Source organism: Harmonia axyridis, chromosome 5, assembly GCF_914767665.1.
Source record: "Harmonia axyridis chromosome 5, icHarAxyr1.1, whole genome shotgun sequence".
NCBI lineage: Eukaryota > Metazoa > Arthropoda > Insecta > Coleoptera > Coccinellidae > Harmonia > Harmonia axyridis.
The window spans coordinates 1,688,305-1,706,769 of NC_059505.1; the positions used below are offsets into that span (position 1 = coordinate 1,688,305).

General features: G+C 32.5%; 4 protein-coding genes across 6 annotated transcripts; all 4 read left to right on the forward strand.

Annotated features, from left to right (window-relative positions):
- Positions 1–807: 807 nt before the first annotated feature.
- Positions 808–4,981, forward strand: LOC123679674 (facilitated trehalose transporter Tret1-like). The gene is made up of 2 exons (XM_045617074.1): positions 808–1,208; positions 3,419–4,981. Exons 1-2 carry the CDS (start codon positions 1,154–1,156, stop codon positions 4,723–4,725), a joined length of 1,362 nt encoding a protein of 453 aa, XP_045473030.1. The 5' UTR covers positions 808–1,153; the 3' UTR covers positions 4,726–4,981.
- A 1,074-nt stretch (positions 4,982–6,055) lies between these two features.
- Positions 6,056–9,507, forward strand: LOC123679677 (E3 ubiquitin-protein ligase rififylin). 2 transcript variants are annotated; one of them, XM_045617079.1, is made up of 6 exons: positions 6,056–6,532; positions 6,601–6,731; positions 6,845–6,982; positions 7,234–7,532; positions 8,543–8,741; positions 8,797–9,507. In XM_045617079.1, exons 1-6 carry the CDS (start codon positions 6,426–6,428, stop codon positions 8,967–8,969), a joined length of 1,047 nt encoding a protein of 348 aa, XP_045473035.1. In that variant the 5' UTR covers positions 6,056–6,425; the 3' UTR covers positions 8,970–9,507. The 2 variants fall into 2 exon arrangements, with proteins under 2 accessions (XP_045473035.1, XP_045473036.1); XM_045617080.1 differs by having other exon boundaries at positions 6,076–6,532; positions 8,546–8,741.
- Positions 9,508–9,788: 281 nt separating this feature from the next.
- Positions 9,789–12,735, forward strand: LOC123679675 (E3 ubiquitin-protein ligase MARCHF3-like). Of its 2 annotated transcripts, none has more exons than XM_045617075.1 (5): positions 9,789–10,109; positions 10,191–10,369; positions 12,011–12,216; positions 12,271–12,476; positions 12,534–12,735. In XM_045617075.1, exons 1-5 carry the CDS (start codon positions 9,821–9,823, stop codon positions 12,692–12,694), a joined length of 1,041 nt encoding a protein of 346 aa, XP_045473031.1. In that variant the 5' UTR covers positions 9,789–9,820; the 3' UTR covers positions 12,695–12,735. The 2 variants fall into 2 exon arrangements, with proteins under 2 accessions (XP_045473031.1, XP_045473032.1); XM_045617076.1 differs by having other exon boundaries at positions 12,020–12,216.
- A 367-nt stretch (positions 12,736–13,102) lies between these two features.
- On the forward strand, positions 13,103–16,389 carry LOC123679676 (polycomb group protein Pc). The gene is made up of 3 exons (XM_045617077.1): positions 13,103–13,368; positions 13,588–14,073; positions 14,944–16,389. Exons 1-3 carry the CDS (start codon positions 13,309–13,311, stop codon positions 15,463–15,465), a joined length of 1,068 nt encoding a protein of 355 aa, XP_045473033.1. The 5' UTR covers positions 13,103–13,308; the 3' UTR covers positions 15,466–16,389.
- The last annotated feature ends 2,076 nt before the right edge of the window (positions 16,390–18,465 follow it).

Here is an 18,465-nt window from a genome sequence, read left to right on the forward strand (position 1 = left end):
ATTGGAAATACATATACAGGGTGTTTCTAAATTAGAGAACAAAGGAAAATGTGAAACTCCTTGGACAATTTTAAGAAATCTTTATTAAACTTATCTATAGGTTGGGTAAATAAGTATCAAAACTCATAAATAATTTATTCATGAAAACTTACTAACTGGATCTTGGTAATACCTAATATGGATTTTCCTGAGAATTACTAGAGACTTGCTTGAAATTTTTTTTTCCCGAAATCACTAGCAGATACGATAAAAATACTAGAAACCAAAAAGTGTAGTGCTCTGCCAGAGTTTCTTTTTACATGTTTCTAAATTTTACGTGGTCTATGAAAGAAGAGGGCACTGTTCCAGAAAAAATAGCAACCTGTAGATTTGCATTCAAAATAAGAATATCATAAGATGAAATCTTTTAATTAGAATACTTATGCCAAATTTAAATCGAATATCTTGTGAAGGGAAAGTGCTATGAGAAGAAATCAAACACTGTATCTCTAAAACAAAGCATTTACGCTGTTTATAGAACTTTTTTTATATGATCCGAGGAATCTGTCATTTTTCTTGATACTTCCAATTTAGGAACACCCTGTATTTATATTTTACATTGTCATATGAGAATTTTTCAATCCATTACACCCCCTCTCCTTTTTAATGAGAACCATGGATCCGCCACTGTGTGTTATAAATAACTATTTCAGATTTTCCAATAATGCATAATGAAATAAATCAATTTGTCCACAAATCATATTACATCATGGCCTATTGGAGGAATGAACACACAAGCGCAGATGAAGCTAAAGAGCTTGTTGAATGTTCTCAGAATTCCATACAACAGGTTTGGGGAAAAACTATACCTACCGCATGTTAAAGGTAACTTTCCAGCTCGAGTCATAAAGTCTACTTCACATCAACATGTGCTAAACAGAGCAATCGTACAATTATTCAATAATTTCTCTTCGACAGCACTTTATATACGTTGTCAGAATGTACCTACACTTTGTAAATAGATTAGAAGCATATTTACATTGGGTTAGTTCGAAGAATCTGTTCGAATCGTAGGATGAAGTGATCTTATTGTCTCAAATATGAGGAAGTTGAGATGAGTAAATGACGTCTGTGTAATATAAAGTTTCGTTGAAGAATTGAAACATTTTGCAAGATGAAGATTGGGGTCATTCCAAGAAACTATTATGAATACATTGCTGTCTTTATAGGTGAGAATAAGTTTAGTGCTCTTGTGGAAGTCAATATTACATGAATTCTATAATAACATATATTGTTTGGTATATCGAAAAAGAACAAAAATTATTTCTGATAGAAAATTGTGATTTCAGAAGGTCTCACCAATAAGATATAAAAATTTCACTTTCATATTATTTTATCCCTTTGCACAAAAACACCAACCGTTTTTAAATTAATATTTTCAATGATAATCATTCGGAAACGTCCAAAAAAAAATTTAACCTCCCTAGAAAACTTTCACAGTTTATGTTATAGAATAAATAGAATTCCAATTTCAAATAAAAAAATCTGTCTGACACCAGTCCATAGCTTTTCTAAGAAACTATAATAGCTATTCTCGTGGAATTACAAAAATTAGTTGTTATATGAATTCTAAAGACAAAACATGAAAGAATGAAATTTAAAAAAATCATGCAAATAGGAATTTACTACATAGAATTAATAAAATGCTATGATTGTATTGACTGAAATATTTGTTGCAGCAAGGTTCTAACTCAATTAGTTTAATAGTTTTTTAATATTTCCCTGTAAATATGGTAGAAAGTTTTTAATTTTCTATGATTTCTGATTAAAAGCAGTCAATATTCATAAATATACAAATGCGTACAACTTTGCTTTATTGTAAAAAACTAGTTATACATTTATGATTCAAAGTATTGCCCATCGCTGGCCTTTACTTTCTCCCATCTTTCGGGAAGCGTACGAATCCCGCGTTGAAAAATTAGGTCATCTTTTGAAGCTTTTGAATCCACGAATCGATCCAATTTTTTACTTCTTCATAACCGGAAGTGTTGGTCAGCCAGGGCGTGTACCATTGATCGAAACAAGTGATAGTCCAAGGGAGCAACGTCTTGAGAATATGACTTCCCATTTCAACGTTTTGAAGTATGTCTTGACCACTTTCGCAACATGGGGTCGAGCATTGTCATGCTGTAAAATCATAGTATAAGGAATACTTTTCCTTATACTATGGTAAAATCACTTTTTCATGTCTCTCGTTGTATTGCGGCCGTTTGTCTTTCAATGCTCGGCTCAATCGCATTAATTGAGTTCGATAACGATCACCTGTGATTGTTTCAGTGGGTTTTAACAACTCATAATACACTACGCCGAGCTGGTCTCACTAAATACTGAGCATGACCTTGGAACCGTGAATATTCGGTTTGACCGTCGACGTGGAAGCATGGTCGGGATATCCCCATGATTTTCTGCTCTTAGGATTATAGTAATGAATCGATTTTTCGTATCCAGTCACAATGCGATACAGAAATTTTTTCTGTCTTAGCCTTGTAATCAGCTGATCACAAGCAAACAAACGTCATTCAACATATCTCGGCTTCAACTCGTACGGCACCCAATTTCCTCATTTTCGAATCATTCCCATGACTTTCAGGCGTTTTGAAATGGATTGTTGCGTCACTACCAATGATCCTGCCAATTCTTATTATGTCCGACACGAGTCTTGATCAAGTAATGCCCCCAATTCTGCATCTTCGAAAACCTTATCTCTTCCACCGCCATTCTAGTCTTCGACGTCAAAATCACCGTTCTTGAATCGTTGAAACCACTCTCGGCACGTTCTTTCACTAATAGCGGCCTCATCATATGTATTTGAGAGCATTCGATGAGCCTCAGCCGCAGATTTCTTCATATTAAAGCAGAAAATTAAAACCTCTCGCAAATGACGAGAATTTGGCTCGTAAGCTGACATGTTTAACCGAGAATAACTTTATGATGCAGACACAAATCGACTAATATTTCGATGGCTTTATGTTTACAAATACCTAAGCTTATTGTATGCCATCTACGATCTATTCATTGCGACTACCACTTACCGCTACAGCCATCTATTGCAAAACGGCGGAAGCAAAGTTGTACACCTAATAGTTCAACGCAAGAGTTCATTTAGATATTTTTTGCATGATCATGAGCTCATGAAACTCTCGCAAGAGTGTTTTCAATTTGAATTTTTTTCCAACTTCGGTCCAACTTCTAGAGGGGATTGAAAATTAATATCTATATTGTAGAGATATGTTCTACGGTGCAACTGTACGTGTGCAAAGGCTTTAATCAAATTTATCAACCTTATTAACCTATTGATCTTTTTTATAACAAATTGAATTATCGAAATAGGTACTAATAAGAGGTTGGCTATATCCTAATCTAAATTTCACTCTTTCAGGTCATCTAGGAGTGTTCATTGCAGCGCTCTCTATGACATGGACATCTCCAATCTTACCAAAACTGACAAGCTTGGAGGATAACCCTCTACATAGAAAAATAACACCCGGAGAGGAAAGTTTACTAGGTTCCATATCCATTTCAGGCGGTTTGGTTGGTACATTCCTAGCAGGTTACCTCGCCAAGACATATGGAAGAAAACCAATTTTCATATTTCTGGCGATACCATTTTTGGTATCGTTCACCATAATGGCATTTTCTACGAACTTTTGGGAACTTTTTATAGCTAGAATCATCGGAGGATTTGCTTTAGGAGGATTTTTCACTGTGGATACCATGTACTTCGCGGAAATATCAGAAAATTCGAACAGAGGATTCTTGGGAACTGCCATGACATGCTTCATCAACTTTGGCCTTCTTTTGGTGCTGGTTATTGGACCTTGGACTCCTTTCGTTTACTTCCACTTGATCCTTGCAACATTTCCAGCTGTCTTCATTGTACTAGTGTACCTTTTCCTACCAGAAAGTCCTTATTATTTGGTGCAGAAAGATTATAACGAAGCAGAATCCTGTCTCAAGAAACTAAGAGGTACAGCTGATGTTAAGAGTGAACTCAGTAGCATCAGAGAAAGTTTAGATGAGGAGAATCAGGTCAGTTTGAAGGATGTGCTCAGAAACAAGGGTCTTAGAAGAGGCCTTCTCATAGGCTGTGGGCTGGTCATAGCCCAACAGCTTTCTGGAACTGCTGTTATAATGTCATATGGTCAGACAATTTTCAGTGAAGCAGGTGGTAACATCCCAAGTGAAATTGGACCAATCATAATAGCTGGTATACAATTCTTCGTTGGATTCATAGCTCCCCCTATAGTGGACAAATCCGGTAGAAAGTTATTACTCATGATTTCTTATATTGGTATCACCTTAGCGCACTTTATATTTGGCTCTTATTTCCTTTTGAAGAATAAGTATGGGAATGTAGGTTTTCTATCGTGGGTACCACTTGCCAGTTTAATTTTATACATTATAACATATTCCTTGGGGTCTGGTCCACTTCCTTGGACTATCATAGGAGAGATTTTCCCAATGGAAGTGAAAAATGTAGCTACTTCTGTATGTATCACAGTTCTCAATGTATTAGCCTTCATATTTTTATTTGGTTTCAATTTGGTCAAAGATGAAATTGGAATAGGTGCCACTTTCTGGATATTTAGCGCATTTGGCATGCTGAGTACAATTTTCATTCATTTTATTGTGATAGAAACCAAAGGAAAGAGCCTTTCGGAAATCCAAAGAATTTTAAATACATGATGTACTATTTCATCAAAACTCCATTGAGTTGAATTATTTTTCCAACAAATGTTTGGTTGCTTCGATTTTCAGACAAATACGAAAAGCTGATTCCTTTGTGAAGAATATCATAAACATTTCCTCAATAATATACAGTTCTATCCTTACTTTTGTAGGCACATATATGATAAAATTATTTAAATTGTGATATTATGTAAAATATTTGAAATAATTGAATTCTTCATCTTATTGTGATTAATAAATTTATTTAATTCAAGTGACAGCCATACATATTTCCATAACATATTCAAAATATTAACAATAATCTCAAATAAATTCCGAGAAAAACAATTTTTTGGCCTGAAATTTTGGTAGAACTAGCATTTGACCACACCGATTACAATTCTGAAATCAGTTTGCTTCTAAAAGGTCTGAAATTCCAAGACTACAACCTTGGATTTTTTTTCACCAAAAATTTTTTTTTATTAAAATCGACTACATAAGTTGATGTTATTCTTCATGGTGAATTCCTATTTGTGATCAGTTCCTTCCTTAAAGTAACCAAAACTGAGTTATTTCAAGCTTTGTGAAAGGAATTTTCAAGGGGGTTTGTTCTGCCCTCTGGTGGCCAAAATCTGAGGATTGTAAAATGGGTAAACCTGCCCCAGAACCAGTTGAATGTAAACTGAGCTTTTGAGGTGTAGAAAAATTTTTCTGGTGGAAATCGATGCCAAAATCGAAATCTACGACCTCGAAACCCTCTAAAACTATCAAAAAAAGTTCGAATTCGATCGGTCGATTTTTTCGGAAAAACCAAGGCTATAACCTTGCGTATTTTTTCGCCAAAAAATGTTTTTGTTCCAGATCGACTTCAAATTTTGGTTTTTTAAAGAATTTTCGATTCTGAATTCGTATTCGCAATCAGTTCCTCTCTAGAAGCCCCCAAAATTGAGTTATTCCCATTTTTGTGGGAAAATTTTCGAAGTGGTTAGTCTGCCCTCTGGTGGCCAAAATAGGAGGCTTGTAAAATGGTAATGCATGCCCACAACTGAGACTTTCCAGTTCTGTAAAAACTGTGTAGACAAAGTTTTCTAATAAGAATCGATGCTAAATTCGATGGCACTCAATTATGTCAATTTTTCTTTAAAATTTCAACAATTTTATTCAATAGAAAATTTGCCTGAAAGCCATCTATACTCATCTTACTGAACTTATTCTTGACGCAGTCAACCACGAATAGAATCCTGTAACGTGTACGTCACGACCAAAGCTTGGTTTGAGCTACTTTTCCTAGATGTCGCCACATAGTCTAATCCCAGAAAATGGTGGAAGCGCTTTAGAATTTTGACAAGGAACGTTGGGAACTTTTTGCATTAATTGAAATAACTTTCGTTTCTTTCATGTCAATGTCATTCTTGACAACAATTCGTACTTATGTCAAAAATAGGTATTTCCCAAAATTACAGTAAAATTAGTCGATTTGTTTTTTTCGAATTTTTTCATTAGTGGCTCCAGATAATATTTGATTCATATCAGTATGTACATAATATTCATACAAACAGAATCATAATGTTCATTTCCAAAATAAAGAAAATATGAAAAGAACTAAGAACCTGAATAATTGTTTATAATACTAGAGTTCTCTCTGATAATAACTGATTTTACTTTGCAATTGACGAAAGTTGAATTAACTATTAAGAAACCACAATACCTATTTAACTATGCCCTGTATAAAGTGCAAAGCAGATTTCAATTTGTTCAATTGGAAAATTAAATGTGGTGAATGTGATGAGAAATTTTGTGCTAGTTGTCTCAAAAAAAGAGATGGGTAAGATGAGAAATGCTTAAGTACATTTTTATTTAATTTTTCAATTCATGTTAATATTTATTTTTTAGATTTTTCTTTTGTGAAACTTGTATCACACTACTGAAAAGACCTCCAGATCGTGGAAAGTTGATGGAACTCAAACCCAAAGACCTCCAAGATTACCTTAAGAGGCATAATATTTCAACTCACGGACTTGTAGGTGAGTCCAGATTTATTTTGATTGAGTAAGATACTTATATGATTGATTCTCACCAGAATTGACTATGTATATCTTTTCTGATAATATGAACTGAAGTGTATTTTACTCCACAGAAAAACAAGAATTGGTTGATTTGTTTTGTAGCAGACCTATTCCTGTGAAGCAGAGAAAGGGAACAGATATATTTACTACAAACTTAGCATATTCTTTGCAAAATCTCAAAGAAAATCCAGCCTTGGGGAAGTTTTGGGGTGAGTAATTATAAATAGCCAAATATTACACTATGTAATGCCTTTACTTTCAATATGTTTATCTTGTATACAGTGGTCTAGAAAGATAATTATTTCATAAATGATAAAATTATCATATCAACCAAATGAGATAATTACATTAGAAACATAAGAAACCTCATAAATATGTGCTACAATTTTACTGAAGAAAATACTAACTACCATCTTTGAACTTTTATGTATTAAATAATTAATGGTATTTGTTTAATAAGGATCAGAGTCGTTCTTTGCAACAAGTGATAGACATCAAGCAAGCCCTTCCAGTAACTATCAGGGATCGTCAAATGCACCAAAACCCCCTCCTAGAAGGAGATCTCCCAGAAATTCACCAACATCTACCTCTGCCCAATTTCAACCTTCGTCTTCTTCTTCATCACAATCTAGTAATGCTAATGTAGTGCCGCCAGAAGGAAACAGTCAGTCTCCATCAACTAGCTTTGATAATACCTTAGGTTCTGAATGGGTTTATGTGAACTCGGAAGAGGCCCAGAACGATATTCCTCAGCCAAAGGTAGGAGGGATTATTCTAACCTCATTCGCTAGAAATAAGAATAGCGCAAGTAAAATATTGTCTATCATAATTTCAAAATGAAATTTTGTGAAGTAAATGCCGAAAAAATCGAATAAGTAATTTGAATTTTGAAATAGTATATTCATTCATTTATTCCTGACCCTTAAACAGCAAAAAGCTGATATCAGAGCCTACATTTACATGATATCTCTCATAAACAATAATATTTCTTAAATATAATTCATATCAGTCTTGTAAAAAAAAAACAAACATTAATTCCCCATATATAAAGAAATTATCGAAGTTTAAGAAACTCCTTGAGGTCATGACACATTTTAAAACAAGTTGCAGAATAAGCTTCTATTCCAATACGAATGTGAAATTCGAAAAGGAGAGAGTTTTCGAACGCATGAGTGTTGGAATTGCCTTCGCAAAGAGTATTAAACAATGTTTTCTCTAAGTCGGTCAAGTTTTGTGAAATATTGTCGAAATTCAATGAAAAATTCAGACTATTCATCCTAGTGACTTTTGTATTGTATCTTGGCAGTTGGTATGACTGTTACGAAAATTTACAGATTGCAGAATTAATTTGAATTGTACTTTTCGATTTTGAAATAATTTACAATTATGCATTAAATTGGTGAATTATGTCTGACGAAATCGATTTAACACCATGAGAATTAAAAAAATTTGCGAGTAATGTTGAAAATCATTTCACTATATCCAAATTATATTCTATTGACAGTTGACGTGTGTTGAAATTTGATAGGATCAGAAGTCAGTGTAGACAACCACAAAACAAAAAATATAACTGAAAACAATGCTGTAATGAGTTAATTACAGCACTGTTTTTAGTACTGTAATGAAAGCATTCCGATACTGAAATAGAGAAAAAAAATTATACGTTCAGAACCATTTAAAGGCAGTACAGTTATTCTATAGTATGAATTTTGTATAATATAATTAGAATATAATTAAAAAAGGAATTAAATTGCAATTTTTTTCGTTAGCAGACTCCCGAAGGTAGTCCCCTTCGTCCGAAGTGTCCAAAATTAAGTGAAATAACCTCTGAAGCAGATTTGAACAAATTAACTGCCAAACAACTGAAAGTATTACTGTCCCTGAACCGGATGGATTACAAAGGTTGTGTAGAAAAGACAGAACTTCTCGAAAAAGCTGCTACTCTTTGGAGGGAAAGCCAAAATAAAGGTATGTAATTTTGTTACTAATTTCCGAAAACTTTTAATTTACACGAGTTTATCAGATTTACCAGATAACCTCGAAGATCTGTGCAAACTTTGTATGGATGCTCCATTGGAATGTGTTCTGCTAGAATGTGGCCACATAGCAACGTGTGTTGAATGTGGAAAGAAACTAGCCGAGTGTCCTATTTGTAGACACTATGTGAGCAGAGTTGTTAGGACATTTAAAGCATAATAGATTTCCAAATTTCCTAGATTTTCAAGATCGAAACTTCTCTGGATTATTCGTGAAATGTTGTACGAGAATTGTTCAAATGTAGAATGTTGATAACGTTTTTCCATAAAAATATTTTGACAAATCTACTTAACTAACTTCTGTTCGAGGTGTTTAAGAGTGGACAAAATCATTCCTAAATGTTTCAGTGTTAAGTATTTCAGTAGTGAAAATTCAATGTTTATAGATCAAATGAAATCTATATATATATATACATATTTTTAGAAAAGTTTTAGTTTTGTTTATATGCCATTTAATGAGTGGCAGTAATAGTTTTTTATGTTTATCGAATTCATTTTAACATATATCTCCAACATATGTTTTGTGGTTTACCGGATGAGTCGTAAAATTGTTTACACTTTTGTTAAATTATTCATAGCTGTAACTTTCAAAATTGTTCTTATATTCTAGTTATCTATCTAAAAATCTGTGATTAAAAAAAATAAATTTAATAATTCATATATTGAAGATTGATTGAATAAATATGTATAGAAACTTGTGTTATTTTACTGTTTTTGTCCTAATTTGGTTTTTTTAAGAACTAAAAGTACAGGCGGATCCACCCAACTTTTGAATGAGTCTCATTTTGAACAACCCGTAGAGTTCTCAATGATTATCAAATAAGATCCTTCAATTTATGAAAATTTGAAATATCTGAAAAACGGTAAGTTTAAAGCACATGAAACAAACTTGGGTTTATTTATTCCATGCAATCTGAAAATGCTTTAAAAAACAAGGTGATAATTCTGTAGTCTATTTTAAAAAAAATGACACAACAGATGTCATTATTGACAATTTTTTTCTTTCGTGTCATGGCCCGCAAACCATCTACAAGCGGTGCCAGCAATAACAAACGTAAGGATGTTGTAGTTTCCATTTTGCTAACAGAATCTACAGCAAGTCTCATGAGCCCAAAAATTCCCAATTTAGAAGATCTGCACTCAGAAGAATCACATGTATGTACCATCAGCTCGAGTGAAACGAATTATTTGAATAACAATCCCTTAATCACACAAAGGAACAGTTTCGATAATAAAAGTTTGCTTTCAGAGGTAGCATACTTTCAATATGGAAGTTTCTCTTCTATTTCAATGCCAGAAAGTAAGTAAAAGTTGTGAATTTTAAAAAATTTCAAGAAGGAATTTGTCAATTAGTATTATTAAGAAAATTAATGGTTTTCAGCATCCTCCAATGATTCTACAAAGATATTTCCGTTAAAAATGAGCAGACCAAGTCTGCCTTACATTCTCAAACCCACCAAAATAAATACAAGGCCCATCGTGGCTGTCAGAAGCCTAGCACACGATGATAGACTAGACGTACATATGAATAAAATTTATGTTTCACTTCTTGATAGTGATGTAAGTTTAGGATGACTAAAAAAAAGTACCATCTGTGTATGGTGCATATCTATACCTAATCATGATCAAATAATATACAGGTGATCCTAAATTGGTGGTACAAACGAAAATGACAGGTTCCTCAGATCATTTCAAGAAAAAAAGTCCATGGACCTGCAAACACTTTGATTTTGAGATGAAGGGACTTGAGTTTGATTTTTTTTTCAAGTTTTTCTTGAAACACATTCATCTTTGCAAGATATTTAACTTAAATTTGGCATAGGATATTCCAATTTGATGTTCTTGTCATGTGATATGCTAATTTGAATGCAAATCTACAGGATGATATTTTTTCTGGAACTGTGATGCCCGTTTCTTTCCTCCAGAACTTATTTTTGATGGACCACTGGTAGTTTGAAAAAATGTGAAAAGAAACTTTGGTCCAGTTCAACACTTTTTGGTTTCTTGTAGTTCTGTCGTATCTGCTACTGATTTCGAGAAAAAAATTCAAACAATTCTATAGTAATTCTCAGGAAAATCCAAATTATTATAAAGATCCAGTAAGTTTGCTGTGATGAATAAATTAATTATAAGTTTTGGTACTTATTTACCCATTATGTAACAAAGATTAATAAAGATTCGATAAACTGGTATAATCATCACGAAAACGTAGAACTACAAGAAACACCCTGTATCTCGACAACAAAGCATTTGCGGGCTAATGTTTATAGGACTTTTTTCTTAGAATTATTTAAGAAATCTCTCATTTTTCTTTGTACCTCCAATTTAGGAACACTTTGTATAGAATGAACTAAAGCATTCACATTAGCTTTAATGATAGAAATAGCTAAATTCCTTCTTTTAAAGGCATTATTTTATTTCCCTAATCCCCATTACTCTTTACTATCTATACTTATCCGTTTGAATTAATTTCAATTAGTATCTGATAACAAATATTGACAAAAAGTACCGAGAATTGATCAGCAACACACAAAATATCCATGTTTGGGGCTCTTACAAAAAAATTATAAGCAAAAAATACGGTAGAACACTAGATATAGGGAGCATGGGAAAATATATGGTATTTGCTCTATACAATGTGACTCATTTCGAAAGAGCCTGGATCATGAAATGTTTCAAATGAAAGTTTCTTATTAGTCTTCAAGGGGGGAGTAGTTTTTTTTTTAATAGGAAACATATATGAAAAAGAGAGTATAACAAAAAATAATAATCATAACAATAAAGTTTTTGATTAAAATATTCAAAAAAAGTCAAATAAATAGCGAATTTCACCTGATTAAATGTTCAAAAGTTTTCCCATGATTAGCAATGCACAGTTCTATATCCTCTATTCAAATCTTCAGAGGTTGATAAATGATTAACGAAAAAAATTATAAGGAAACAATAAAAGATAATATTTAAGAAAATTGACCGAAATTATGCACGATATAAAATCCACAATTATATACCAATGCTTCCGTTTGCAGTGGTAACAATTTCAAAATTCGCTCTAACTCTCTAGTGAGTGTTGAGTACAGTTGTGTCCAAGTGACAAAAAAATATTCTGTAATATCCTTTTCGACGGGTTTCTTATATGATCAATTCCTGGTACGATTTTAACAGAATGTATAAAATATAAAAAATTGTACACTTAAGTAGTAGTCCTTTCAGATGAGTTTAGACTCTGAACCCTACATGTGTAGAATATGCCATGGAGGTGAAAGTGTAGATGATCTTTTGACACCATGTCGATGTAGGGGTAGTGTAGCCTTAGTTCATTTAAAATGTTTGGAAAGGTGGCTAATGGAGTCTTCAAGGAGTTATTGTGAATTATGTCAACACCACTACGAAATTATAAGACAACCAAGGCAAATTAATATTTTGATGTTAGAATATGTGAATATAGATGATTAAATTTTCAGATATAATATAATTATGTCTATGGTGATGTTTGTATCGACGCCTGGGGCACACTTATGGGACCTTATAATAGATACAGCAACTTTTATTGCTTATACTCCCACTGCCATCGCCTCAACTTACACCTTAATACTATTATGTGAAAATATAGCAAAAACGGAAAAACATCAAGTGATGTCGCATGTGTTAGCTTTTCTATCAATTTTTGGTAAGATTTAAGAATTATCATTTGTAATAATGAGTGAAATGAAAATATCCATTGAAGGTATCGCTGCTATAGATTTCACATATTCTTCTTGGATGATGTATACCTTCCAGAAGCATTATGAAGCTTGGAAAGAATTCCGTAAAAACAACTGTGACATGAAATTAATACTCCCAAATCACAAGATGAGGGCTCGCCAAAGAAAAATGAATAATTTATAAAGACTGTGTATCCACCTAAGAAATAAATTGTATTACAATAACATTTGTTCATAAAGTTTTAATCAGTGGCGGATTTACAGATTTGCCGCCTGTACTTTGTGTGTATAATATAATAAGTAATTTTTTTTAAATCTGTGAAAATAAGCTCAATTTGTTGCCCTAGGCTAAGCCCCCTCAACCTGCTCGTAAACCCGCCACTGGTTTCAAATGCATTTTTTTTATTCACTTAAAAAATGGCAACAACGTAACTCCAAATTAAACAAGAATAAAACCAAACAGCATACAGGACAAAATCTCCACAATTATAATTGCAATGCAAAGATTGAATCCATTTATTCTTTGAAGAAAGATTGTGTCATTTCATTTCTCTATGGTACTTTTTCACATATGTCACCCTTCCTTCAACTGAACCATAGATATCATGTTTGTGTACTTGTATTTGGTGTTGTATATTGAATTAAAAACTATATTTCTTTAGGAATCGGGAATCCAAGTTTTCTTGAAATAAAACTGCAACTTTCATCAATCGTCTTTGAATTTGAGTACGGAATAATCGGAAAATACCAATGATCAATTAATTTATACTCGTAAAGTGTTCTCTGGAAATTATAGAAATGGAGTTGGGAGATCGAGTTTATGCCGCCGAAAAAATTATGAAAAAAAGAGTCCGAAAGGTTTGTGATACAGTTTATTTCAATTTTTGTATGATAGGTCTAAAACTAATTCATAATTAATATGTTATAATGGCCTTCTAATCTGGTCATAATAATATGTAAACAACCAAACTTCAAATCGGTTTTTAATTCTATGAATTACAATTTATGTAAATTGTTTTATAATTTTGTTGTTAATAATGCAATTTGGTGGTTATTATAAGTTATTAAAATTTTCAGGGTGTCACTGAGTATTATGTTAAATGGAAAGGATGGAGCCAACGACACAATACCTGGGAGCCAGAAGTGAACATTCTTGATCTTCGTTTGATAGATTTATATGAAAGGGGTTTAAGAAATGATCCTCATAAACGAGGTCCGAAGAAGAAAGAGAAAAATATAGAAAAATTAAAGAAGGTAGAAACAGAAGATGAGGACCGCGCAAGTGGCGAAGAAAGTCAAGACGAGGGTTCTTCCTTGCCTCCAATTTCAATAGCATCAAAACCTGAAGATGAAGAAATTCCTCAAAGTTCCGAAGATAGTCCTAAAGAAGATGATCTTGAAGTTAATGAAAATAGTTCTAGCAGTGAAGATCGACCTATTTTGGAAAGGTTAGAAATTGCAGGAACCAAAAGGAAAGCCGAAGTTTTATCAAAAGAGAGTGGAAAGATAGGGGTTACTATTACAACTAGTAGCCCTACAAGTCCCTTACCTCCACCATCCAAAGTAAGTTTTGTACCTAATTCTTATATGAAATGAGTTGCTTAATATTATTAAATAACAAATGCAAATGCACACTTCAAATTAAATGAAAGGAAAAATGCTCTAAGTTCTAATGTACACAAAATTCTTGATTGATCTTTCATATAAGAAACATTCCAGACTTGTTTTACTGTTTTGTTGAAGTTTTGTAGTAATGCTCTATATCATTTTTTTCATTATTCTTTATAGTATTTATTTATTTATTTATTGATCGAAAATACACACAATACAATGATGTGCATCTCACAGAGGCAATCAAGTTGTCTATTTGTGAGCTCGATTTAGATCAACCGCATTTGCACAATTCACAACCAACAAGAACTAAACAATAACAAAAGCAAAAAAGTAACAATCATTATCAAATACCAGCCAATGAAATAAAATTGTCTTGATACAAAAAACATACAGAAATCAATGAAACTCAGCCGCAATCCATCTCGTATAAAATAAAGCATTAATTTTTTTGGAGTTAGATAGTTGGAAAAATTGTTTTCATTCAGTGCTATTTTCAAATTTTATTCTCTCAAAAGCAATGAGTCAAAATTATGTTTGGATCCACAATTTTTTCTAAAAATTAAAACAATTTTGACAATGTGAAAATGGAAAATCAAGTGAGATTTAAGGAATTTAATATCAATTTTTGTTTATCTATGAGTATACTATTTTGCATGAATAAAAGGAAATAGGCTTTTTTATTATTCAAGTTCAGGTTAGAACACAAACCAAATGAAAATTCAATTTCCGTTAAAAATATGTCGTAGTCTTTATTCAATTCAGAACAATAGGTGAATTATCCGTCAAGGATCCACTAATTTTTTTAAATATCCGTTTTAGACTCCGAAATTAACAATAGAGAAATCAGTCAGTATTCCAATTCGAACGTCCAATCAGAGACAATCTAAATCTGAAGAAGAATCATCAGCATCCTCAATACCACCAAGTACAAGTCCCGCAGTGCTTCCAGCTACTGCTCCTCGTTCGAGTACTGATAAAAGGCCAAGCCCTGTTGATCCGGCTTTGCCCCATTCGGCCCAAAAAGAGCCAGCTTCTCCAAAACCAGTTGCGTCTAGAACCGACGACAAAACCTCAGATGATAAAAAAGAGGAGGGTGCGGAGAAAATAGAAACCAACAAACAGAAATTAAACGGCCATAATAATAATAATAACGTCTCGATGCCAGATTCTCAACTCTTAACGATTCCAGACTCAGGTTATTGGTTGTCGAGAAATCCAGTTGCCGATCAAGTATTCATTACAGATGTAACGGTAAATCTTAAAACTGTTACCATAAGAGAATGCAAAACGGAAAAAGGTTTCTTCAAGGAAAGGGACGATCATTCTAGCGATATAGTCTGATTTCTCAAAAAATTAGGATAGATGTTTTAATTTAATTTGAATATTTTGGGCTGGGAGCTCTTAGTATTGTTTGATTTTCTTAATTTCGGTCCTTTTCACTTGTACAGTAATTTCTCGCACTTTTTCATCGGTGAAATACTGGGAGCTCCCTTTACAAGTATTCCACAGGGTAGCTCATTTTGAGCAGTTTTATGTGTTAAGATCTGACAGTTTGAAGTTATGTATGAATTGGTGCTAATTTAGATGAATTCTTGAAAATGTAATAATATAGCAATCTCTGGATCGGTTTATAAGAAGCTTCTTGTAGAACCATATGCTGTTTGTGAAATTTTCAACTTTTTCCAGCTCCTTTACGAAGTAGTGAACAATACAAAATGTGTGTTACCCATCTGTGTAGGTCAGATTTGAAAATCTATATTTTTACATCCAAGAAGCTTGAAAAAATGTTATAAAAAAAAAAATTGTAGCAATAAGAATTTATAAAATCCTGTAATTTTACGCAAGACGTAACATATTTCGTAATTTTTATTTATTATTTCCAAATTATTTACTGAGCGATTTCATTCCAATAGTATTGTTGTAAATAATTAAGTTATTCGACACTATAATTCTATTTATTTTAATTGATCTTAAGTTATTCGTAAGTTTTATTTAGTGATTGGAATTTTTTATTCTTTAATTTTGTCCATGAAACGATTGGAAATTTCAAGGATATAGTCAGTTTTTATTGTGATGGATTGTTTTTTGATGTTGGCAGTTAAGTCGAATGATACGAAAAGTTTTAAAAATGTTTTATCAGTGATTTTCAATTTTGATAAGTACTAACAGTTTTCATGTTTCAATGTAAATAATTGTAATATATTAGGCTGTAAGTTTTGTTTCAGCTAGTATAAGTTATTTTTGAAATAAAATTTTAAAATTCCAGTTTTTGTTTATTGCAATTCTTTAATCAATTCCTTCTTCTTTTGTACCTTTTAGAGCTAGCAGAACCACTTAGGAATTGTTGATTTTTTTTGTAACCATAATGTTAGGATAATTAATTACCATATTGAAAAAGCTAATAGATTTTTTATGGACAATCTGATTACACCATAATTTTAGGCTCACGTTTGAACCCACTTCCAAATTTCTGGATTTACACTTTTTTTAAAAAATCCTGAGTTCTGCTATCTTCATATTATTTTTTAAACAGATTTTATAGTGACATCTAGCGGAAGTAGCTCAAACCAAGAAAAAGTAGTTACAGGATTCTACTCTTGATAGGCAGCGGCAAGTATTAGTTTAGTAATTTGGGTATAGATGGCTTATAGGCAAATTCTTTAATAAATCGAATTTTTTGTATTATAAAGAAAAACTGAAATAATTGATATGCCATCACTTCTGTATTAGTTCTGAGGGCATGCACCTATGCAAACTACTAATTTCTTTTCTCTAGACCATAAGAATTGACGTTCAACGTAAAAAATTCTCCAATCAAACCCTCTTTGAAGATTTTCCCACAAAACTAGAAATTACTCAATTTAGGGGTTTCTATGGAGAAACTGATGAAAAATAGGAATTAAGCATGACAAACTCTTCATAACGTCCAATTTAAATTAAAAATCGACCGATTTTTAAAGGATTACCATTTTACAAGACTCCTATATTGGCCACCAGAGGGCAGGCCAACCACTTCGAAAATTTTCCCACAAAAATGGGAATAACTCAATTTTGGAAGCTTCTAGAAAGGAACTGATTGCAAAATCGGATTCAGATTAAAAAATTCTACAGAATATCAAATTTTGAAGTTGATCCGAAACAAAAACTTTTTTTGTCGAAAAAATATCCAAGGTTATAGTCTTGGTTTTTCCGAAAAAATCGACCGATCGAATTCGAACATTTTTTGATGGTTCTGAAGGGATTCAAGGTCGTAGATTCCGAATTTGGCATCTATTCACACCAAAAAAATTTTTCTACACCGCAAAAGCACAATTTACACACAACTGGAATGTCTTAGTTTTGGGGCTATATACCCATTTTCAAGGCCTCAGAGTTTGGCCACCAGAGGGCGGGTCAATTCCTCTCACAAAAATCGATGTAACTCAATTTTGTGGGCTTCTAAGGAGGAACCAATTGTTAATACGAATTCAGCATGACAAATTCTGCATAACAACAAATTTTGAAGTCGATATGAATCGAAAATTTTTTGGCGGAAAAATATCCAAGGTCCTTGGTTTTTCTGAAAAAATCGATCAAATTCAAACACTTTAAATAATTTTTAGTGGTTTCGAGATCGTAGATTCCGAATTTGGCATCGATTTTACCAAGAAAATTTTTCTACGAAAATTTGAAATATTTCATGTTTCGTGCATGATAGGAGAAACGGTAGATGTTCAACATGAAAATTTTTATGATATCCATAGACCTTATATATTTGATATTAGGTCTATGATGATATCTAATTTTAACGGTGATCCCATGCGATTTTTTTTCTTTTCGTAAATTCCCATGAAAGATATAACAGCTCCAAGTTCTTTGAAGGAAATATCAAATAGCAGATATGTGCTTAGATATGATAATTCTTTGTAATATCAAATTTTAAAGCTGATCTGATAAGATACTTTTTCGCCAGAGTATTTTTGGCGGATGTGCTATATTTAAGCGCATTTGCCGATTTTTTTTTTAAACAGATTCTATAGTGACATCTAGCGGAAGTAGCTCGAACCCAGAAAAAATAGTTACAGGATTCTACTCTTGATCGGCAGCGGCAAGTATTAGTTAAGTAATTTGGGTATAGATGGCTTATAGGCAAATTCTTTAATAAATAGAATTTTTCTAATTATAAAGAATAATAAAATCGAATTTTGCCAAAAAAATGTGTTTTACTATGATAGACCGGAGAATTTTCAATTGGCCTGTAAGCAGTACTCAACCATTAATTCACTTACACAATAATTTTAACACTCAGGCTAATTCATCACCTTTTTATGAATTTTGTTTGTAAATAAATTTCTTAAATAT